The sequence below is a fragment of the Argopecten irradians genome, chromosome 3 (assembly GCF_041381155.1).
Source record: "Argopecten irradians isolate NY chromosome 3, Ai_NY, whole genome shotgun sequence".
Lineage (NCBI taxonomy): Eukaryota > Metazoa > Mollusca > Bivalvia > Pectinida > Pectinidae > Argopecten > Argopecten irradians.
This window is the reverse complement of record NC_091136.1, coordinates 2,105,690-2,132,499: the sequence shown is the minus strand read 5'-3', so window position 1 is coordinate 2,132,499 and position 26,810 is coordinate 2,105,690. Positions and strand designations below refer to the sequence as shown.

The 26,810-nt window shown below is 33.6% G+C and overlaps 1 protein-coding gene across 1 annotated transcript in view; it reads left to right on the top strand.

Moving 5' to 3' along the window:
* The window catches only part of LOC138320192 (uncharacterized), a 40,212-nt gene extending 13,511 nt beyond the window's left edge, over nucleotides 1–26,701 (top strand). Inside the window, exons 5-9 of the mRNA XM_069263237.1 lie at nucleotides 1,336–1,479; nucleotides 1,883–2,125; nucleotides 12,051–12,194; nucleotides 25,262–25,504; nucleotides 25,926–26,701. Coding sequence (XP_069119338.1) covers nucleotides 1,336–1,479; nucleotides 1,883–2,125; nucleotides 12,051–12,194; nucleotides 25,262–25,504; nucleotides 25,926–25,951 — 800 coding nt within the window. The 3' untranslated portion in view covers nucleotides 25,952–26,701. The remainder of the gene's footprint in view (nucleotides 1–1,335; nucleotides 1,480–1,882; nucleotides 2,126–12,050; nucleotides 12,195–25,261; nucleotides 25,505–25,925) is intronic.
* The last annotated feature ends 109 nt before the right edge of the window (nucleotides 26,702–26,810 follow it).

Sequence of the window (26,810 nt, the reverse complement as noted above, 5' to 3'; positions counted from 1 at the left end):
CCATTGATTTATTTAACATTTTAGTTTATGGTTATGAAGACTACCATTGATTTATTTAACATTTTAGTTTATGGTTATGAAGACTACCATTGATTTATTTAACATTTTGTTTATGGTTATGCAGACTACCATTGATTTATTTAACATTTTAGTTTATGGTTATGAAGACTACCATTGATTTATTTAACATTTTTTTATGGTTATGAAGACTACCATTGATTTATTTAACATTTTAGTTTATGGTTGTGAAGACTACCATTGATTTATTTAACATTTTAGTTTATGGTTATGAAGACTACCATTGATTTATTAAACAATTTTGTTTATGGTTTTGAAGACTACCATTGATTTATTTAACATTTTTGTTTATGGTTATGAAGACTACCATTGATTTATTTAACATTTTTGTTTATGGTTATGAAGACTACCATTGATTTATTTAACATTTTTGTTTATGGTTATGAAGACATTGCTATTGCAATACGAAATCAGGAAACGTGTTGCTTGTCTTATGTTGATATATGAACAGTTTTATAATCCATTCATCAGTGTGGTATATTGTACCAGACTCAATAGATGTGAAAATGGTCTTTTCACAATTCCAAATAGTAGCTTTATTAATAATAGGAGAGAGTTGCCTAATGGACCCTTTGTACGGTACATTATGATTTATAGGACGATTCAGCTTCCCCACCCACCAATTGTCTCCCTCGTTACCTGGTTGTTTTACCTGTCCAGGTGAGCAGACCTCCCGCTGTATATTGTGTGTTCTCATTGATTTATAGATACGTACGCTAACAACATTAAACACTTCATATTGACAGAGCCTCAGCGAAACTGGTTTAACGGACGACGAAATTGAGGGTAAATATTCTATCGAGATTAAGAAATTTTGATTAAACCTTTTTAGATATATTTCAATATTAAAATCGGTGAAGGGTTTATCTAGTCATGCTTTATGCGACTATATCAACTTTTTTTTAAAGTAATGCTATTCTGATAAATTTAGCTCCAGTAAATTAGGAAGTACTACAACACCGACTATTGTGTGACTGGTTCCTCAGTAGATCTAATAACACCAAGTAATAATGGGGGATAACAACCGCACATAATAATTACCAATCTGGTATCATGAACCAAAATTGATATTCACACATAGAGAGCAATGATTAACACAAGCGATCGACGTAGTTGCTGTAAAAATATTACATGTTAAGCGAATTATGTTACAAATCTAAATAATATTCGATAGTATTAAAACGATTCGCAATCATATTTGAATCACTTTAAACCCCGCAAAAGGTGTTTATCATACCCTATGCTTAACTTTTGTAGAGTTTCGGGAAGCCTTCAGCCTGTTCGATAGAGACGGAGATGGATCAATCCCAACTGCAGAACTGGGCACAGTTCTTAGAGCACTTGGCCAGAATCCATCGGCATCCGAACTGAAACAAATGATAAATGAAGTTGACCAAGACGGTGAGTTATAAAAATGAGGAAAGAAATAAATGACAAAAAAGTATGCTTTATTTGCTCCAATGTGGTCTTTATTAAGTTTTTAGTTTGTTAGATTTATTAATTAACGTCCTATTGACAGCTAGGGTCATGTAAGGACGGCCTCCTATGTATGCGGTGTGTTGTGCGTATGAAATACATGTGTGTTATGGGAGACTGCGGTACGTTCGTGTTTTATCATATTATATAGTGAAAATGTTGCCCTTTTATAGTACTATATGACTGAAGCATACCGCCGAAGACACCAAGCAACACACCCCACAGCCTGACTACAATGAATAAATGCATCAGTGGTTTATAGATAAAACGTTACCATGTCTTGTGATATTTTTCACGATATGATCTATCAACATTTATGTTGTAACAGGGGATGGAACCGTGGATTTCCCAGAGTTCCTTGTTCTACTTGTCCGAAAGATGAAGGAGGCAAGCGGTGAAACCGAAATGCAAGAAGCCTTCAAAGTGTTCGATAGAGATGGAAACGGTATGATCACAGCTGCTGAGATAAGGACCGCTATGTATAACCTCGGCGAGAAACTCACGGACGAGGAAATCGACGAAATGATAAAGGAGGCGGATTTGGATGGGGATGGGCAACTCAGCTATGAAGGTTCGTTTAATAAAATGTTAATTAAGTTTTAGAATCCATTCAACATTATCAATATCAATGCACATTTTCTTATTCGAATAATGTAATTCTACCAATGACTCAAGTTCATGTGCTAGGTATTATTTTCATCATCGATTGTGTCTAGTAATAGAGTTAATGTTACAGTTCTGTATATCCCTATGTCATTTTAATGTTACTTAAATTTTAATCATCTGAAGGTTGTGTAGGGAACTCTGATTTTGATATCACTGCGTGCTACCAGATTAATCTGTGTTGCCAATGTTAAATTATTGTATAGTTTGTATCGTACTTGTATGTTAATTATGACAGTGTCTTCCTTTTGTGTAAAAGTTAATACAATAGCATGAAGATAATTTTACAGATCTATAATTTTTTCTTCAGAATTCACGTCGATACTACGCTAATAAAGTGCTAACCTGACTTGTCTCCAGTTCCAACATATATGTATAGACTGAGGTTGCGATCCGGATCACCCCGTAACCGTCACCTGCTTGTGGTTTAACTATACCTGCCAACATCCGGATGTTCTGAATTGTTTCCTTTTATATTTGTTGTTGTAAACCTAAGCACAAACTATTACAAAATTGCTTCATTTTTCAAATGAAGTGAGATCGTATCAAAAGCAATCATATCCATGTATTGTTTTCATATTGTTGTTGATTAATTTATAAACCAACCATTAAAAGTTTTTTTCTTCTATTTTCTGTCGATACTGATTTTCTTTTCTAGTTTCAGGGACCTAGCTATAGGTTAAGAGATAAAAAATAACCAACAGAATCTGTATTTTGTATGCAAAAGAAAACATGTCAATATCGTGTTATTTGGAAAGATACTATGATGCTTAGTAATACACGACGAATTCGATATATGATGAGGCTACCCTTATGCTAAATTTATATGTATTTTAAAGTTTGTTATGACGTTTTATCTTTCCAAAAACTGATTAGAAAGTATCTAGTACCACTCTTCAGCACTGAGACACAGTAATGATCAATACCGAAGTACAATGTATATACAAAGTGAATTAACTCCGTACTAAAAGTTTTATATATATCGCATTGTCGAGTTGTCGCATGGCGTATAGTCGCACAAATGTATAAAAATTCTTAAATTGGAACATTTTCTTTACCATTACACTTAACGGGTATTCTGGATAAACGTTTTTCACGTAAGATGAAGTATGCAGTTGGTAGTTTTCACACCAGTTTACCATTCATGGAGGTTAACCATGAGTCGACAAGGATGCTTAATTACTTTGTCTCCAATAACGGCTACGTCTCGGGGTTACCATTTGCGAGAGAAAAAGTATATAATTAGTGTAATAGCAGTATGACGTGCTAATTTCGAATCGTAAATGATGAGCATGCGACGGTGGACATATGCCATGCCACAATTCAACAATTGCATATTGTCGCACAAATTGATACAAATACATTAATTTTAACAGTTTCTTTACAATTAAATATAGCAGGTATTCTGGATATACGTTTTTCACGTGAGTTAAAGCATACTTACCTAAAAGCAGTTGGTAGTTTTTCACGACTGCAGTTTACCATTCATGGATGTAAACTATCCGTCGTCATCCAAGGATGCTTACCATATTGCCCTTCCTGTCGTCTCATGGGTCCTGGAAATCTGAAACATGTAGTCTCCAACAACGGCCACGTCTAGTGGTTACTATTTGCGAGAAAAGAAAATATATGATTATTGTAATGGCTTGAATGGCTTAATTTTGAAACGTAAATCAACATGGCCGACTTTCCCTTCCATTCGATTAGTAGAAAGTTAGATACTTCTGATTTCTATGGTGATAACTTAGGATTTGTCGCACTGTCGCAATGGGGACAATGCAACAGTGCAAAAATGCGCAATGTGACAAACACAATGTCGCATGGCACATTATCGCGCAGCCGCATGGTACATTTGCGGACAAATTGATGAAAATACATTAACTTGGCAAGTTTAATGTGTATTGTCACAGTTAGAGTATACTTACGTCAAAGCAGTTTAGAAATTTTCACGACTCCAGTTTACCATATATGGAGGCAAACCATTCGTCGTTATACAAGGATGCTTACCATGTTGCCCTTCATATTGTCATATTGGTCTTGGAAATCTGAAACTTATAGTCTCCAACAACGGCCACGTCACGTGATTACCATTTGCGAGAGAAGAAAATATATAAGTATTGTAAAGGCAATCTACAGGATGTACTTATTTTGAAACGTAAGTCAATATGGCCAAATTTCGCTTTCATTCGATTAGTTGAAAGTTATATATTTCTGATTTCTATAGTGATTGATTTAGGCTTTGTCGCACTGTCATTGGCGACAATGCAACAGTTCAACAAGGCTCAATGTGACAAACACATTGTCACAGGGCACAATGTCGCACTGTCGCATGGCACATTATCGCACTGTTGCATGGCACATTTGCGTACAAATTGATGAAAATACATTAACTTGGCAAGTTTACTGTGTATTGTCACAGTTAGAGAGAACTTACATTAATGCAGTTGGTAGTTTATCACGACTTCAGTTTACCATATATGGAGGCAAATCATTCGTCGACATCCAATGATGCTTACCATGTTGTCCTTTATGTCGTCACATGGGTCTCTGCGCTCTTATAATGTAAGTATCGGTTAGCTTGTTAACTTACATTATATATTATAATAATAAAAAGAAGAGCGCAGCTCTCTGCGCGGCCGAAGGCCGCGTAGAGCGAAGCTCTACTAACCATAACACGTGTGTGAGCATATAAATTCCAATACATTCCAGTACCCCTTGGACTTTGAAATTGTGTCCCGCGGGAATAGTCTCGCGCCTCCATGTAGGCAGCCATGTTTTAATTCTCGTTATCAGCACGACGAGATTGGAAATTTCTGTACTAGACTAAATGTGTTATTAGTATACGCCTCAAAATTACTGTAAGTAGTTTTAATTTACCTATATATACAAGAACAACGCAATAAATGTACTGGTCCAATATATACTGCATATGTTCTCAAGCGCACGGACCGTCAGCAGTGACGTCACAAAACCTGACGTCAAAGACGACGGCACATATTCGCCCGTATTTTTGATAGCATGGCATGTTGCCAAGTTTTCTCTGCATCTGATAAAAACAAGATTGAAGTAAATTGAACTATTCCATTTGGATTATTTTGAATTCTTTCTAACTATCGATAGTATGTGTATGTCAGTGAAATATTTTATTGTTAATCTCGTAGAAAAATATAGACAATATAAACTTATGATGTTATAATCTTTGACATGTAGCTGCGCTCTTCTGAGGCTTTACCTTAAATTCATATTAGAGAGCGCAGCGAACTCTTGTGATAGAGGTGTCTCGGTAACTTTATTCTATGTGAATCATCCAATATATGTATAGTTGGAAAACTTTCTCAAAAACCGGAAACAGGAAGTCAACACAAGATCCAGCATCGCGCAAGACAGTATCGAAAGTCACACTCTCGCGTGATTACAAAATCACACTCTCGCGTGATTACAAACAAGTAACGGTTGGTAAAAATTCAAAATGAAAACATTAGTGAAAGATAAACCTTCCAATTTATTCTTACCTGAATCTAACAATTACATTTTGTCTTGAATCTTAACTTAAAAGCCGTTTTGAGTGAGCAGTTTCTTCAGAATTTTCCGCCTGGCAACAGAGAATGACGTTGAGATATAATTTGTAGCCGCAGTCACGTATTTTTGCAGAAAGTGAAAGTAGAAGTATCCTGTGTTCATTATTGTTTTTCTTGTTACAAACGCAATGCCAGTAATTCAGCAAAGCTATGATTCTAATAATGAATAATTCTATAAATGGTTTCTAGCAGTAGAGTTATTCAGCGCATCCAATAAGCTTTAAAAACAAAACACATGTCAATATCGATAAGACTGAAGGATCAGGGGAGATTACTCTTTCGCCGTTGGAAATCCTTTATTTACCTGGCATATTTTTCTATTTAGTTACACATTTAAAAAAAAAACACAAAAAAAAACGAAAGAATGGATTAACTGCTGCGCTCTCACCACATAGGCTTTGCCTAAAATTATATTAAAAATACTGTAAGAGGTGCAAGAGGTATCTTCATAATTCCAATTGTTCTGAAATCAGAACGATTTTGAAGTGTTCCCGCAAAATTAATGTAGTGTAACTTACTTACTTTTTGTGTCCCTATTTCCCTAATGCAAATATTTACTGTTGCCATACTTGGAAGGTCTTTATCACTTCGGTGTTTATTCCCGTTGAAAACAAGCGCTCTGACGCCCTTCGCGGGTTAAGTTCATTTTACGAATTTAAAGTCAACAAAGGAAGCGGAACAATATCAAGAAACAATGCATTTTCAGCACTAATATCGACATTAGTCGGGCACAGAACTCGATACCTTGACAATAAGAATTTCCTGTAATAGTTGCAATGGGAAAATATTACGATGTCAGTAAATAAATGTTTAATTTCTTTCGTTTAATTCAATTTCTAATTTGATGACTTGATCCCGAACATTCCAGTGACGTCACTTTTAGTAGGAGTGAATGAAACGGCAGTCAGTCCCGCCAAACAGTGACGTCACAATCACCGGAATGACGTCAAAATAAAAATGTCGAACGTTGGAAATATTGCAAGTACATTCATTATTTACATAAACCAGTAATTAGAATAATTATGGTGGCATATTTCTGCCATCTTGGAATCATTATGTAGAAAGTCGGTAACCCGGCGATTAATCGTGTTTATGCTCGGGTGTGACACCGACTTGTCAGTTATTGATGTCGACATCTGGTCTTTAAAGTGGAAATAAAAGGCCACTCTTTCATAAAACACTGTGTATATATGCAGCAAGGCACCATACAGTAGAGATCGACGTTGATTTTGTTAATTCAGGTTTTTATTTATTTGATTTATGAAATTAACATTTTATGTCGTTTTGCCTGTCCAGTAAAATCTAGGTCAAAAGCACTCATATTCCCTTGTAACAAATTTTGTATGCATTCATTTCACTTTCTGGTGATATTTTCCCATTGCAAATACAAATAGGCTATCTCTGATAACTCTTTCATTAATCCAATTCAACAGCTAAGCGAGGAATCACACTTCTTTTATCCAGCACTCGACTCTTGTTCGTATAATCCGCCATATTGTAATTGATGATGGGTGCCTTTTTGGTGTACTCGCCCTTACCCGATACTACACTGAAATTCTGTACTCAGACTTTGTATAAATTAAGTTTCACGGTTTAGGTTCTTAGAAGAACCTTTATTTGAGATGCATATATCATTAATTGAAGAATCTAACTTAAATGGAGACTCTAATGTTGTACTTGACCGTTACCACATTGATATTGTAGCGTTTAATGTACAGACACCGGGTATATGGTGTTTCCAGTCCGGGTCCGGGTATGGGGTACACAATATCCACACAAACGTGTTTAACCTAGATTTCAGTGGACAGGCAAAACGACATCGGTGATATCTGACTGCATTTTCCACGTTTATAGTGAAATAAAGTTATGTTAATATATTATTTCGTGTTTAAAGTTGTGTTTTCCATGTCGAAAATTTATTTAAGAATATATTGGTATTGAATATGTACATATTTATCAATGTTTGACGGAATACGGGCGACTTTTGTAGAGGCAGGTGTACCTCTTCCAAGCGAGCCGTTGGTTCCCTTGTCCTTTTATATAGTATATCGTACACATGTATACACAGCAGACTTTCTCACAACCTACGTTACAAGTCCCTGTGATTGTAATAGCTTTATTGATTCGTGAAAACATTAACATACATATTACACAAGCCGTGAAGAAATATGAAACGTTATTTGGAATTCTTCGAGTTCATTTTTAATTTGCTTTTGATCTTATGCACTTATTATACTCGCCAACAACAGTTAATCTAATTCAAACTATAATTTATACAGGTACGTTACCGGTTTTCAGCAATAGAACAAACGTGTACATTATTATGTTGAAACTTTTTCGTTCAGAAATAATTGACGCCTGCTTGAATTAATACACATTTAATTTGAACACTGGCTGAACCCATCGTCGGAGACCCACGGGTGATCGCACTACACTACATGTGACATGCTCAATCTGATTAAAACACATATCCTTATAACCACTCCGTTCAATCCAACGTAGTGATAATAAAGATCTGTATTTTAATCAGATTGCTACACGCTACACTTATCAACGTTAGTGTATATCGCCTGGGTTACCGAGGATGGCTAAACCACGTGCACAATCTATGTTAAATACGGAAAAAGTTAAAGTAGAAGCATATATTATACATTTACATTTAGATATAATGCCATAAATGGCCAAACAAATTGACATGTTATTTTTTCTTCTGTAATCTATTAAAAACCGTCATGTTTGATGAATTAAGCTGTGAAAATTATTTAAATGGACAGACAAACATGTATGATGCCTTATACACAGAATCTACAACACAAGATGTAAGCCTTATGTATGGTAAGATGGAAACATACCTGCAGAAATAATTTAACAATTACGAATAAATTTCACTGTAAAATTGTCGATCACAGCTTGGCTTCATGGTGTACATGCACTCATTTCACTGCACTTTACAGATACAAATATGATTATTTTGAAAATTATGGCCCATATAACTTTAACAGTTTTAAACGAGTTACTGTAGTATGTTTAAACAATCGAGAAATGCATCTGATCCCTTGAGTTATTCGTATTGGCTTACAAAATAAACTTTAACTAAGTGCATATCTCGTAAGTTAGTTGATCAACCGTTTCTAACAGTTGAAATGGCGATCACAGGGGGCTTTGACCATAGTGTATCATTTAATTCATTTTTCACAAAAATCATACGAGCAGCAACCTGAAACGTCATAATATGCATGTGCATATCAAAGGGTCTCCAATACTTTTAAATGACATGTGTTTTAATTTACTAGTAAATGTGTATTAGTACACACTTCAACTGAACATGCTGTGTTTATTACGTAAAATCTAGTGATAATGTGGACATGCCGTACATAACGACTGTTTCACATGGGGAATGATTTACGTGCCCCTGTGCAGTATTTCAGTATTTTTAAACCATGCATCTTAAGTAGTTCCATGAGGAAAATAAAGTCATTAACTTAAAATCCTGAACATAAAACCTTCAAATGATTTCTTCTCAAGTTCTGGAAGGCCTCGAGACCTAAGATTAAGCATATGATTGACATTGAACGTCATTAAAAGTCACATGGGCCAAAATCCTAAAATCTTCAAATGACTTTTCCTAAGTTCTGGAAGGCCTAGATATCTAGAATTAAGCATGTAGCTCGCTGACATAAATGACTACCGAGTTTGTTAATATAATTGACATTGAACTTCATACACGTAGGCCTAATGATTCTCCGACGTCGATGGCGATAGATTTCAGTAAACGTTTTATATTTAAATACTGTGTTAAAGTCGATTGTTTTGATTAAAAGCCTAAGTTACAGAATGATATTTGCCAATCTAAGAAGTAGGAGCGTCTGTTTTGAAATGCGACCCTTACAGTGATATTTGCCTTCGGTTATTATGGAATAATTAATTCAAATGTTACACTATAAAAAGTGGCACAGTCATTGGCCAAACTAAACTATTGGCTAAAATATCAATGAGCCTCCAATTGATCTGTTTTATTTTAAAACAAAATAAAAATACGCATATTAATGCCTAAATAGTACCTTACTGAGTTATTCAAATTAAATGATAAAGATTATTTGCGTCTATGAAGAATGTCCTTCCGTCTATGATTTCATAAACCCAAAAGATATTGAAAATAATCCTTATATTGACTGATTTTTGGTTTTAAGTTTTTTTAGGTAATATACATACAAAGCTATAACAAATAGTCTGTAATATAAACACAAGAAGATACTTTGATGATCTATGAGAGCATCCTCAGATAAACACGATTTGTGTTTCTTTATCCTATAAAACATGTTTATTGTTGTTTTATAGGAGTAGTTTGAATCAGACGTCACCGAGGAAGAGAGACGGTATCCACACAGGAAAAATGTGCGACTGACTTAGGGATCATTGGGTCAAAGAGATACAACAGCGATAGGTTTAAACCTGCAGGTCACATATTACGCACAAACTTCGCAATGAAAGGATAACTGCGATGGTTTGTAATACATTCTGAGTAAAAGTGAAGCGTGCATGACCACCATTCTCCACATTCGCCTACTATAGTTCTAAGTGTAGCAAACATTGAGATCAGTGTTCGGTTATTGTTTAGAATAAACGATGGACAAGATAAGCTCGGAACAATACAGAGGTAAGTGGTAAATACGTATTTCTGTAACTATATCATATACTCTATGAATATGTCTTCTAATTATTTTTAACTGAGACAATATTTTTAACGAAGAGAGGGAAAATATATAAAAATATGGAAATATGTATGAGAGGCCTTCTGTTGGAGGAACACTGTATGATATTAAACATGTTACATTGAATAAAAATTTGTTATGGTAAAAAAAAGTGTAATTTGCATCCTGATAATTTCACACTATCTTCGATTTAACGACAATTAAGTGATTTAAATAAACACATTTTATCACAGTGCTGGTTTTACTGGCCGTTTTATTGTCAATCATAACATCTAAATATGACCTTTTACCTTTCATAGGACTAATGATATGTACATTTAAGTTCCAATTATTTTCTAAATTTGCAGTACCATAATTTCAAAGTAATTCCCTCTATCGTCAGATTTGTTATCTATCTGAGATTGTCTTGAGACTGTCCTACTGCTACAAGTAAGCCAGAATCTAAGTAGCATCTCTATACTATTTCCTTTCTCTCGATCCACACTGCTTATCAGTAACTTATTTTACTCGACTCATCATCTAAACTAGTTGAGTACGTAGCAGCTCAACTGAAGTCAACTTATTGTTTCAAAACTTCATTCTGTTTTAAATTTGCATTAATGCGTAAGGACGGGTCACTTAGACCAAACGCGAGAGAAAGAACTCCCGCAACGTTAAAGTTTTGAGATTAAACATTGACCCGGCGTTTAGAATTAGGTGTACTAAAATAAATCTGACCATGCCTTTTATCGGCTAGTTTAGAAAAAGACAAAACCTTTGACGGAAATGGTGTTTGATTCACGTTTCTGTGTGTGTGCGTGTGTGTGTGTGAATGTGTGAATGTGTGTGTGTGTGTGTGTGTGTGTGTGTGTGTGTGTGTGTGTGTGTGTGTGTGTGTGTGTGTGTGTGTGTGTGTGTGTGTGTGTGTGTGTGTGTGTGTGTGTGTGAGAGGGTGTGTGTATGTGTGTGTGTGTGTTTAACAAGGGTATCAGACAAATCTCTCTTCAGTGTCATTTGCATATGTTTGGATGTGGTATTTGTCCCGAGTTCAATATCATGCAGATATATGGCACATGACCGTAAAGAAGTCATCAACTGGCCATGGCTGTGAAGCGCCGTGTTACTTTAATGTATTAACATTAATGTATTTAATGTACTGCTATGATGTAATATATCTAATCAGTGATTCGTTACAAGTCAATACCTTCCCAACAGTTGTCAGACCCAGTCTCACTGGAATTATTGTCGATATTACTATCGACGTGTTTCGTTGTATTTGCTTCCCCAACGTAACCACTGCAATTGCCATAACGGGTCACCGTGTCGTCTGCGTAGATTAAGATATAGTTGGATACGCCAACTATATCTTAATCTAAATTTTATAAGACCGTTCAAAAAATTGCTGAAAAATGTCATTTTCCTCATTCCAGAACGGGTGACAGATTTTAATCAAAACTGCTCTTCTGATTGTGTTTTTTCATAAGTTTCCCTAACCACAACTCCAGCTATACCATGGTGAGTATATTAATAAACAGAATTAAGCTAATTTCTTTTTTTTGTACAGAATTTAAGGAAGCATTCGATTTGTTTGACAAGGACGGCGATGGTCTTATCAATTCTAAGGAGTTGGCGGCCATGATGCTCTCCATGGGACAGGCACCAACTGACGATGAAATACGACGCTTTATAGAGCAAGTCGACTGCAACGGTAATGTATATAGAACAAGTCGACTTCAATGGTAATGTTTATAGAACAAGTCGACTGTAATGGTAATGTATATAGAACAAGTTGACTGCAATAGTAATGTTTATAGAACAAGTCGACTGCAATGATAATGTGTATAGAACAAGTCGACTTCAATGGTAATGTATATAGAACAAGTCGACTGCGATGGTAATGTATATAGAACAAGTCGACTGCAATGGTAATGTATATAGGACAAGTTCACTGCAATGGTAATGTATATAGAACAAGTCGACTTCAATGGTAATGTATATAGAACAAGTCGACTGTAATGGTAATGTATATAGAACAAGTCGACTTCAATGGTAATGTATATAGAACAAGTCGACTGTAATGGTAATGTATATAGAACAAGTCGACTGTAATGGTAATGTATATAGAACAAGTAGACTGTAATGGTAATGTATATAGAACAAGTCGACTGCGATGGTAATGTATATAGAACAAGTTGACTGCAATGGTAACGTATATAGAACAAGTCGACTGTAATTGTAATGTTTATAGAACAAGTCGACTGTAATGGTAATGTATATACAACAAGTTGACTGCAATAGTAATGTATATAGAACAAGTCGACTGCAATGGTAATGTATATAGAACAAGTCGACTGCAAAAGTATTTATATAGAACAAGTCGACTGCAATGGTAATTTATATAGAACAAGTCGACTGCAATGGTAATGTATATAGAACAAGTCGACTCAATGGTAATGTATATAGAACAAGTCGACTCAATGGTAATGTATATAGAACAAGTCGACTGCAATGGTAATGTATATAGAACAAGTCGACTGCAATGGTAATGTTATATAGAACAAGTCGACTGCAATGGTAATGTATATAGAACAAGTCGACTGCAATGGTAATGTATATAGAACAAGTCGACTGCAATGGTAATGTTTATAGAACAAGTCGACTGCAATGGTAATGTATATAGAACAAGTCGACTGCAATGGTAATGTATATAGAACAAGTTGACTGCAATGGTAATGTATATAGAACAAGTCGACTGCAATGTAATTTATATAGAACAAGTCGACTGCAATGGTAATGTTATATAGAACAAGTCGACTGCAATGGTAATTTATATAGAACAAGTCGACTGCAATGGTAATGTATATAGAACAAGTCGACTGCAATGGTAATGTTATATAGAACAAGTCGACTCCAATAGTAATTTATATAGAACAAGTCGACTGCAATGGTAATTTATATAGAACAAGTCGACTGCAATGGTAATTTATATAGAACAAGTCGACTGCAATGGTAATTTATATAGAACAAGTCGACTGCAATGGTAATTTATATAGAACAAGTCGACTGCAATGGTAATTTATATAGAACAAGTCGACTGCAATGGTAATGTATATAGAACAAGTCGACTGCAATGGTAATTTATATAGAACAAGTCGACTGCAATGGTAATTTATATAGAACAAGTCGACTCCAATGATAATTTATATAGAACAAGTCGACTGCAATGGTAATTTATATAGAACAAGTCGACTCCAATAGTAATTTATATAGAACAAGTCGACTGCAATGATAATTTATATAGAACAAGTCGACTGCAATGGTAATTTATATAGAACAAGTCGACTGCAATGGTAATGTATATAGAACAAGTTGACTGCAATGGTAATGTATATAGAACAAGTCGACTGCAATGGTAATTTATATAGAACAAGTCGACTGCAATGGTAATGTATATAGAACAAGTTGACTGCAATAGTAATGTTTTATATAGAACAAGTCGACTGCAATGGTAATTTATATAGAACAAGTCGACTGCAATGATAATTTATATAGAACAAGTCGACTGCAATGGTAATTTATATAGAACAAGTCGACTGCAATGGTAATTTATATAGAACAAGTCGACTGCAATGGTAATGTTTATATAGAACAAGTCGACTGTAATGGTAATTTATATAGAACAAGTCGACTGTAATGGTAATTTATATAGAACAAGTCGACTGTAATGTAATTTATATAGAACAAGTCGACTCCAATAGTAATTTATATAGAACAAGTCGACTGCAATGGTAATTTATATAGAACAAGTCGACTGTAATGGTAAATGTTATATAGAACAAGTCGACTCAATGGTAATTTTATAGAACAAGTCGACTGTAATGGTAATTTATATAGAACAAGTCGACTGTAATGGTAATTTATATAGAACAATTCGACTGTAATGGTAATGTATATAGAACAAGTCGACTGCAATAGTAATGTATATAGAACAAGTCGACTGCAATGGTAATTTATATAGAACAAGTCGACTGCAATGGTAATTTATATAGAACAAGTCGACTGCAATGGTAATGTATATAGAACAAGTCGACTGCAATGGTAATTATATAGAACAAGTCGACTGCAATGGTAATGTATATAGAACAAGTCGACTGTAATGGTAATGTATATAGAACAAGTCGACTGTAATGGTAATGTTTATAGAACAAGTCGACTGTAATGGTAATGTATATAGAACAAGTCGACTGTAATGGTAATGTATATAGAACAAGTCGACTGTAATGGTAATTTATATAGAACAAGTCGACTGTAATGGTAATTTATATAGAACAAGTCGACTGTAATGGTAATTTATATAGAACAAGTCGACTGTAATGGTAATGTATATAGAACAAGTCGACTGCAATGGTAATTTATATAGAACAAGTCGACTGCAATGGTAATTTATATAGAACAAGTCGACTGCAATGGTAATTTATATAGAACAAGTCGACTGCAATGGTAATTTATATAGAACAAGTCGACTGAATGGTAATGTTTATATAGAACAAGTCGACTGCAATATAATGTATATAGAACAAGTCGACTGTAATGGTAATTTATATAGAACAAGTCGACTGCAATGGTAATTTATATAGAACAAGTCGACTGCAATGGTAATTTATATAGAACAAGTCGACTGCAATGGTAATTTATATAGAACAAGTCGACTGTAATGGTAATGTATATAGAACAAGTCGACTGCAATGGTAATGTATATAGAACAAGTCGACTGCAATAGTAATTTATATAGAACAAGTCGACTGCAATGGTAATTTATATAGAACAAGTCGACTGCAATGGTAATTTATATAGAACAAGTCGACTGCAATGGTAATTTATATAGAGACAAGTCGACTGCAATGGTAATTTATATAGAACAAGTCGACTGCAATGACTTATATAGAACAAGTGACTGCAATGGTAATTTATATAGAACAAGTCGACTGCAATGGTAATTTATATAGAACAAGTTGACTGCAATGGTAATTTATATAGAACAAGTTGACTGCAATGGTAATTTATATAGAACAAGTCGACTGCAATGGTAATTTATATAGAACAAGTTGACTGCAATGTAATTTATATAGAACAAGTCGACTGCAATGGTAATTTATATAGAACAAGTCGACTGCAATGGTAATTTATATAGAACAAGTCGACTGTAATGGTAATTTATATAGAACAAGTCGACTGCAATGGTAATTTATATAGAACAAGTTGACTGCAATGGTAATTTATATAGAACAAGTCGACTGCAATAAATAATTTATATAGAACAAGTTGACTGCAATGATAATTTATATAGAACAAGTTGACTGCAATGGTAATTTATATAGAACAAGTCGACTGCAATGGTAATTTATATAGAACAAGTCGACTGCAATGGTAATTTATATAGAACAAGTCGACTGCAATGATAATTTATATAGAACAAGTCGACTGCAATGGTAATTTATATAGAACAAGTCGACTGTAATGGTAATTTATATAGAACAAGTCGACTGCTGTAATGGTAATTTATATAGAACAAGTCGACTGAATGGTAATGTATATAGAACAAGTCGACTGTAATGGTAATGTATATAGAACAAGTCGACTGTAATGGTAATGTATATAGAACAAGTCGACTGCAATGGTAATGTATATAGAACAAGTCGACTCCAATGTAATGTATATAGAACAAGTCGACTGTAATGGTAATGTATATAGAACAAGTCGACTGAATGGTAATGTTATATAGAACAAGTCGACTGTAATGGTAATGTATATAGAACAAGTCGACTGCAATGGTAATGTATATAGAACAAGTCGACTCAATGTAATGTATATAGAACAAGTCGACTGCAATGGTAATGTATATAGAACAAGTCGACTGCAATGGTAATGTATATAGAACAAGTTGACTGCAATGGTAATGTATATAGAACAAGTCGACTGCAATGGTAATGTATATAGAACAAGTCGACTGCAATGGTAATGTATATAGAACAAGTCGACTGCAATGGTAATTTATATAGAACAAGTCGACTGCAATGGTAATTTATATAGAACAAGTCGACTGCAATGGTAATTTATATAGAACAAGTCGACTGCAATGGTAATTTATATAGAACAAGTCGACTGCAATGGTAATTTATATAGAACAAGTCGACTGTAATGGTAATGTTATATAGAACAAGTCGACTGTAATGGTAATGTTAATAGAACAAGTTGACTGCAATGGTAATGTATATATAGAACAAGTCGACTGCAATGGTAATGTATATAGAACAAGTCGACTGTAATGGTAATGTATATAGAACAAGTCGACTGCAATGGTAATGTTATATAGAACAAGTCGACTGTAATGGTAATGTTTATAGAACAAGTCGACTGTAATGGTAATGTATATAGAACAAGTCGACTGCAATGGTAATGTATATAGAACAAGTTGACTGCAATGGTAATGTATATAGAACAAGTCGACTGCAATGGTAATGTATATAGAACAAGTCGACTGCAATGGTAATGTATATAGAACAAGTTGACTGCAATGGTAATGTATATAGAACAAGTCGACTGTAATAGTAATGTTATATAGAACAAGTCGACTGTAATGGTAATGTATATAGAACAAGTCGACTGTCAATGGTAATGTATATAGAACAAGTCGACTCAAATGGTAATGTTTATAGAACAAGTCGACTGCAATGGTAATGTATATAGACAAGTCGACTTTAATGGTAATGTATATAGAACAAGTCGACTGCAATGGTAATGTCATATAGAACAAGTCGACTCCAATGGTAATTTATATAGAACAAGTCGACTGCAATGGTAATTTATATAGAACAAGTCGACTCCAATAGTAATGTATATAGAACAAGTCGACTGTAATGGTAATGTATATAGAACAAGTCGACTCCAATAGTAATGTATATAGAACAAGTCGACTGCAATGGTAATTTATATAGAACAAGTCGACTGCAATGGTAATGTAATATAGAACAAGTCGATCCAATAGTAATGTTTATAGAACAAGTCGACTGCAATGGTAATGTATATAGAACAAGTCGACTGCAATGTAATGTATATAGAACAAGTCGACTGTCAATGGTAATGTATATAGAACAAGTCGACTGAATGGTAATGTTATATAGAACAAGTCGACTGCAATGGTAATGTATATAGAACAAGTCGACTGCAATGGTAATTTATATAGAACAAGTCGACTGCATGTAATGTTTATAGAACAAGTTGACTGCAATGGTAATGTATATAGAACAAGTCGACTGTAATGGTAATGTCAAAGAACAAGTCGACTGTAATGGTAATGTTATAGAACAAGTCGACTGTAATGGTAATGTATATAGAACAAGTCGACTGTAATGGTAATGTATATAGAACAAGTCGACTGCAATGGTAATGTTATATAGAACAAGTTGACTGTAATGGTAATGTATATAGAACAAGTCGACTGTTAATGGTAATGTTATATAGAACAAGTCGACTGCAATGGTAATGTATATAGAACAAGTCGACTGCAATGTAATGTTTATAGAACAAGTTGACTGCAATGGTAATGTTATATAGAACAAGTCGACTGCAATGGTAATGTTTATAGAACAAGTCGACTGCAATGGTAATGTATATAGAACAAGTCGACTGCAATGGTAATGTTATATAGAACAAGTCGACTGCAATAGTAATGTTTAATAGAACAAGTGACTGCAATGGTAATGTATATAGAACAAGTCGACTTTAATGGTAATTTATATAGAACAAGTCGACTGCAATGGAATGGTAATGTTTATAGAACAAGTCGACTGTAATGGTAATTTATATAGAACAAGTCGACTGTAATGGTAATTTATATAGAACAAGTCGACTGTAATGGTAATTTATATAGAACAAGTCGACTGTAATGGTAATGTATATAGAACAAGTCGACTCCAATAGTAATGTATATAGAACAAGTCGACTGTAATGGTAATGTATATAGAACAAGTCGACTCCAATAGTAATGTATATAGAACAAGTCGACTGTAATGGTAATGTTTATAGAACAAGTCGACTGTAATGGTAATGTTATATAGAACAAGTCGACTGTAATGGTAATGTTTATAGAACAAGTCGACTGTAATAGTAATGTATATAGAACAAGTCGACTGCACTATTAATTTATAGAACAAGTACGACTGAATGGTAATGTATATAGAACAAGTCGACTGTAATGTAATGTTTATATAGAACAAGTCGACTGTAATGGTAATGTATATAGAACAAGTCGACTGCAATGGTAATGAATAGAACAAGTCGAGTGAATAGAATGTATATAGAACAAGTCGACTGTAATGGTAATATTATATAGAACAAGTCGACTGTAATGTAATGTTATATAGAACAAGTCGACTGTAATGTAATGTATATAGAACAAGTTGACTGCTAATGGTAATGTATATATAGAACAAGTCGACTGTAATGGTAATGTTATAGAACAAGTCGACTGCAATAGTAATGTTTATAGAACAAGTCGACTGTAATGGTAATGTTATATAGAACAAGTCGACTGTAATGGTAATGTATATAGAACAAGTCGACTGCAATGGTAATTTATATAGAACAAGTCGACTGCAATGGTAATTTATATAGAACAAGTCGACTGCAATGGTAATTTATATAGAACAAGTCGACTGTAATGGTAATTTATATAGAACAAGTCGACTGTAATGGTAATTTTAAGAACAAGTCGACGTAATGGTAATGTATATAGAACAAGTCGACTGTAATGGTAATTTATATAGAACAAGTCGACTGTAATGGTAATTTATATAGAACAAGTCGACTGTAATGGTAATTTATATAGAACAAGTCGACTGTAATGGTAATGTTATATAGAACAAGTCGACTGTAATGGTAATGTATATAGAACAAGTCGACTGTAATGGTAATGTATATAGAACAAGTCGACTGTAATGGTAATGTATATAGAACAAGTCGACTGTAATGGTAATTTATATAGAACAAGTCGACTGTAATGGTAATGTATAATAGAACAAGTCGACTGTAATGGTAATGTATATAGAACAAGTCGACTGTAATGGTAATGTATATAGAACAAGTCGACTCCAATAGTAATGTATATAGAACAAGTCGACTGTAATGGTAATGTATATAGAACAAGTCGACTGTAATGGTAATGTTTATAGAACAAGTCGACTGTAATGGTAATTTATATAGAACAAGTCGACTGTAATGGTAATGTATATAGAACAAGTCGACTGTAATGGTAATGTATATAGAACAAGTCGACTCCAATAGTAATGTATATAGAACAAGTCGACTGTAATGGTAATGTATATAGAACAAGTCGACTGTAATGGTAATGTATATAGAACAAGTCGACTGTAATGGTAATGTATATAGAACAAGTCGACTGTAATGGTAATGTATATAGAACAAGTCGACTGTAATGGTAATGTATATAGAACAAGTCGACTGTAATGGTAATGTTTATAGAACAAGTCGACTGTAATGGTAATGTATATAGAACAAGTCGACTGTAATGGTAATGTATATAGAACAAGTCGACTGTAATGGTAATTTATGTAATAGAACAAGTCGACTGTAATGGTAATTTATATAGAACAAGTCGACTCCAATGGTAATGTATATAGAACAAGTCGACTGTAATGGTAATGTTTATAGAACAATTCGACTGTAATGGTAATGTATATAGAACAAGTCGACTGTAATGGTAATGTATATAGAACAAGTCGACTGTAATGGTAATGTATATAGAACAAGTCGACTGTAATGGTAATGTATATAGAACAAGTCGACTTCAATGGTAATGTATATAGAACAAGTCGACTGTAATGGTAATGTATATAGAACAAGTCGACTGTAATGGTAATGTATATAGAACAAGTCGACTGCAATGGTAATGTATATAGAACAAGTCGACTGCAATGGTAATGTATATAGAACAAGTTGACTGCAATGGTAATGTATATAGAACAAGTTGACTGCAATGGTAATGTATATAGAACAAGTTGACTGCAATGGTAATGTTTATAGAACAAGTCGACTGCAATGGTAATGTATATAGAACAAGTTGACTGCAATGGTAATGTATATAGAACAAGTCGACTGTAATGGTAATGTATATAGAACAAGTCGACTCCAATAGTAATGTTTATAGAACAAGTTGACTGCAATGTAATGTTGTGCAATGGTAATATAGACAAGTTGACTGCAATGGTAATGTATAGAACAAGTTGACTGCAATGGTAATGATATAGAACAAGTTGACTGCAATGGTAATGTTTATAGAACAAGTTGACTGCAATGGTAATGTTTATAGAACAAGTTGACTGCAATGGTAATGTGTATATAGACAAGTTCGACTGCAATGGTAATGTATATAGGACAAATGTCGACTGCAATGGTAATGTTTATAGAACAAGTTGACTGCAATGGTAATGTATATAGGACAAGTCGACTGCAATGGTAATGTATATAGGACAAGTCGACTGCAATGGTAATGTATATAGGACAAGTTCGACTGCAATGGTAATGTATATAGAAAAGTCGACTGTCAATGGTAATGTATATAGAACAAGTCGACTGTCAATGGTAATGTATATAGAACAAGTCGACTGTAATGGTAATGTATATAGAACAAGTCGACTGTAATGGTAATGTTTATAGAACAAGTCGACTGTAATGGTAATGTATATAGAACAAGTCGACTGTAATGGTAATGTATATAGAACAAGTTGACTGTAAATGGTAATGTATATAGAACAAGTCGACTGTAAAAGTAATGTATATAGAACAAGTCGACTGCAACAGTAATGTATATAGAACAAGTCGACTGTAATGGTAATGTTATATAGAACAAGTCGACTGTAATGGTAATGTTTATAGAACAAGTCGACTGTAATGGTAATTTATATAGAACAAGTCGACTGTAATGGTAATGTATATAGAACAAGTCGACTGTAATGGTAATGTATATAGAACAAGTCGACTGTAATGGTAATGTATATAGAACAAGTCGACTGTAATGGTAATGTATATAGAACAAGTCGACTGTAATAGTAATGTATATAGAAACAAGTCGACTGTAATGGTAATGTATATAGAACAAGTCGACTGTAATGGTAATGTATATAGAACAAGTTCGACTGTAATGGTAATGTATATAGAACAAGTTCGACTGTAATGGTAATGTATATAGAACAAGTCGACTGCAATAGTAATGTATATAGAACAAGTCGACTGTAATGGTAATGTTATATAGAACAAGTCGACTGCAAAATGGTAATGTATATAGAACAAGTCGACTGTAATGGTAATTTATATAGAACAAGTCGACTGTAATGGTAATTTATATAGAACAAGTCGACTCCAATGGTAATGTATATAGAAACAAGTCGACTGTAATGGTAATGTATATAGAACAAGTTGACTGCAATGGTAATTCTTATAGAACAAGTTGATTGCAATGGTAATGTTTATAGAACAAGTTGACTGCAATGGTAATGTATATAGACAAGTTGACTGCAATGGTAATGTATATATGAACAAGTTGACTGCAATGGTAATGTTTATAGAACAAGTTGACTGCAATGAAATGTATAAGGACACGTCGACTGCAATGTTAATAGGACAAGTTCACTGCAATGGTAATGTATATAGGACGAAATGACTGCAATGGTAATGTATATAGGAACAAGTCGACTGCAATGGTAATGTATATAGAACAAGTCGACTGCAATGGTAATGTATATAGAACAAGTCGACTTCAATGGTAATGTATATAGAACAAGTCGACTTCAATGGTAATGTATATAGAACAAGTCGACTGTAATGGTAATGTTATATAGAACAAGTCGACTGTAATGGTAATGTTTATAGAAAGTCGACTAATGTAATGTATAGAACAAGTCGACTGTAATGGTAATGTATATAGAACAAGTTGACTGTAATGGTAATGTATATAGAACAAGTCGACTGTAATGGTAATGTATATAGAACAAGTCGACTGTAAAGTAATGTATATAGAACAAGTCGACTGTACATGGTAATGTATATAGAACAAGTCGACTGTAATGGTAATGTATATAGAACAAGTCGACTGCAATGGTAATGTATATAGAACAAGTCGACTGCAATGGTAATGTATATAGAACAAGTCGACTGCAATGGTAATGTATATAGAACAAGTTGACTGCAATGGTAATGTATATAGAACAAGTTGACTGCAATGGTAATGTATATAGAACAAGTCGACTGCAATGGTAATGTATATAGAACAAGTTGACTGCAATGGTAATGTATATAGAACAAGTCGACTGTAATGGTAATGTATATAGAACAAGTCGACTGTAATGGTAATGTATATAGAACACGTGTAATAATTATATAGAACAAGTTGACTGCAATAGTAATGTTTATAGAACAAGTCGACTGTAATGGTAATGTATATAGAAACAAGTCGACTGTAATGGTAATGTATATAGAACAAGTTGACTGTAATGGTAATTATATATATAATACAAGTCGACTGTAATGGTAATTTATATAGAACAAGTCGACTCCAATAGTAATGTATATAAAACAAGTCGACTGTAATGGTAATGTTTATATAGAACAATTCGACTGTAATGATAATATATATAGAACAAGTTGACTCAATAGTAATGTATATAGAACAAGTCGACTCCAATAGTAATGTATATAGAACAAGTCGACTGTAATGGTAATGTATATAGAACAAGTTGACTGCAATGAGTAATGAACAAGTACTCAATTAGTAATGTATATAGAACAAGTTCGACTGTAATGGTAATGTATATAGAACAAGTCGACAATGTAATGTAATGTATATAGAACAAGTTGACTGCAATGGTAATGTATATAGAACAAGTCGACTGTAATGGTAATGTATATAGGACAAATCGACTTCAATATTAATGTTTATAGAACAAGTTGACTGCAATGGTAATGTTATATAGAACAAGTCGACTGTAATAGTAATGTATATAGAACAAGTCGACTGTAATGGTAATTTATATAGAACAAGTTGACTCCAATAGTAATGTTTATAGAACAAGTCGACTGTAATGGTAATTTATATAGAACAAGTCGACTGTAATGGTAATGTTTATAGAACAAGTCGACTGTAATGGTAATTTATATAGAACAAGTCGACTGTAATGGTAATTTATATAGAACAAGTCGACTGCAATAATAATGTATATAGAACAAGTCGACTGTAATGGTAATGTATATAGAACAAGTCGACTGTAATGGTAATGTATATAGAACAAGTCGACTGTAATGGTAATGTATATAGAACAAGTTGACTGCAATAGTAATGTATATAGAACAAGTCGACTGTAATGTTGTACTGTAATATTTATTAGAACAAGTCGATGTAATGGTAATTATATAGAACAATTCGACTGTAATGGTAATGTATATAGAACAAGTTGACTGCAATAGTAATGTTTATAGAACAAGTCGACTGTAATGGTAATGTATATAGAACAAGTTGACTGCAATAATAATGTATATAGAACAAGTCGACTATAATGGTAATTTATATAGAACAAGTCGACTGTAATGGTAATTTATATAGAACAAGTCGACTCCAATAGTAATGTATATAGAACAAGTCGACTGTAATGGTAATTTTTATAGAACAATTCGACTGTAATGATAATATATATAGAACAAATTGACTGCAATAGTAATGTATATAGAACAAGTCGACTCCAATAGTAATGTATATAGAACAAGTCGACTGTAATGGTAATGTATATAGAACAAGTTGACTGCAATAGTAATGTATATAGAACAAGTTCACTGCAATGGTAATGTATATAGAACAAGTCGACTTCAATGGTTATGTATATAGAACAAGTCGACTTCAATGGTAATGTATATAGAACAAGTCGACTGCAATGGTAATGTATATAGGACAAGTCGACTGCAATGTTAATGTATATAGGACAAATTCACTGCAATGGTAATGTATATAGAACAAGTTGACTGCAATGGTAATGTATATAGAACAAGTCGACTGCAATGGTAATGTTTATAGAACAAGTTGACTGCAATGGTAATGTATATAGGACAAGTTCACTGCAATGGTAATGTATATAGAACAAGTTGACTGCAATGGTAATGTATGTAGAACAAGTCGACTTCAATGGTAATTCTTATAGAACAAGTTGATTGCAATGGTAATGTTTATAGAACAAGTTGACTGCAATGGTAATGTATATAGGACAAGTTGACTGCAATGGTAATGTATATAGAACAAGTTGACTGCAATGGTAATGTATATAGAACAAGTTGACTGCAATGGTAATGTATATAGGACAAGTCGACTGCAATGTTAATGTATATAGGACAAGTTCACTGCAATGGTAATGTATATAGGACAAGTTGACTGCAATGGTAATGTATATAGAACAAGTCGACTGCAATGGTAATGTATTTAGAACAAGTTGACTGCAATGGCAATGCACATGTATATAGGACAAGTTTACTGCAATGGTAATGTATATAGAAAAAGTTGACTGCACTCGTAATTTGAAGGCTACATGTATAAGGAAATACACATTCGCTCACTAAAATCATTACATCGTCTTAATGATTACAACTGTACATATAAGTTTCATATCTGCTGTAAATCTTAATGTTTATTAATTGACATTATTTTTATCGGAGTTACAGGAAACGGATGCATAGATCTTGCTGAGTTTATTACACTGATGATGCAGGAAGGGATCGACGCATACTCCAAGAAGCAGTTGATGGAGGCCTTCCGAGTGTTCGACAAAGATATGAAGGGGTTCCTAACAGTCAATCAGGTCCGACAGGCCCTAACTACCCTTGGAGAGGCCTTGTCATTTGACGAAGTAGAGGAACTCGTACACAGTGCCGACAAAAACAAGGATGGCAACATCAACTACAAGGGTACGAAGAAACCTCATAGGATTATTTCATAGTCTGTCTTGAAAATTAATCTAAATTCTGTAGGAAGAAAAATCTATCCCATGGGAAAATATGTTTCATAAACATGCCCTTTCCTTAAGGAGTTCCTTCACTTAGGTGTCCCCATAAAAACCGTAACAAAAGTTAATGAGCCTTCCTTAAAATCTGTATTGCTTTCCTATGGAGAATTTCAAGTTAAGGGATTCCTTAAATTTAAGGAATGTTCATGAAGATTGGCCCAAATTGTGATATTTATATTAAAAGTAAGCTTAACCGACATCCAAACGCTTTTTTCAAATAAAACATTACTTAAAAAGGATGTTTTAATTATTTCTGTCCATATCAGCATCAGTTCACTCATTTCTCCAGACCTAATCCTGAACACATCATCCCTTTATTTCAGAATTTGTGGAAATGATGAACTCTTAGAAATGCTGGCCCTACAGAAAAAGTGATGTGATAGATGGAGTAAAGACAAACAGAAAACGGTTTTTGATGATTTATACAGAGTTGTTTAACTGCCTTACAGAATAGTGAATACAAATAATGTTATCACTTCATTAATGTTAAAAAGCCTTTTTGATCCAGAGCAGTGACATATTTGGAAAACAAAATAACTAGCTTTAATAGTTTATGAAAAAGAAAGAAAATCTTAATTGTTGAATTACTTTCTGAGAAACAGCACTAACAAGCATTATTGAAGGAAGGACAGACACACTATTTATATGGTGGAGACAAAGAATAGACAACTTAACGTTCAGATTGTCATCTAAAAATATTTATTTTCCCATAAAATGAACATTCTTTGTCCATGCACATGTATAAAGTGTACATTTTCTTTATCAACCTTAATCAAACATGTGACAAATTTATGCATTAACAATATAAGCATGTCAGTGCAGCCATATTTTAATTACTGGAATGGCTAATTTGTAAAATCATAATTATTTCACACAAATGGTATTATTTAACTTCTTTAAAAAAACACAAATTAATCACTGATTTATTTCAAGTGGCTTATTTTCACTAGATGAATTTCATCATTGATAAAACTATGAGTAACACATAAATTTGGCAAGTATTTCTTATTGCGGTATTTGACCCAATAAGCGCCCCTTCCCATTTTTAAGGCGTCCATTTTGCACTTACATAAAATAAAATGTAGAGTGAGAAAGTATGAACACTGTAGGTTTCTTTCTTTGATTTCTCTTTCAAATTGATTTATGGCTTACTTTGTACAACAATTTTATGAAACGCTAATCCAAAATTGATTCTATCGAATACCCTC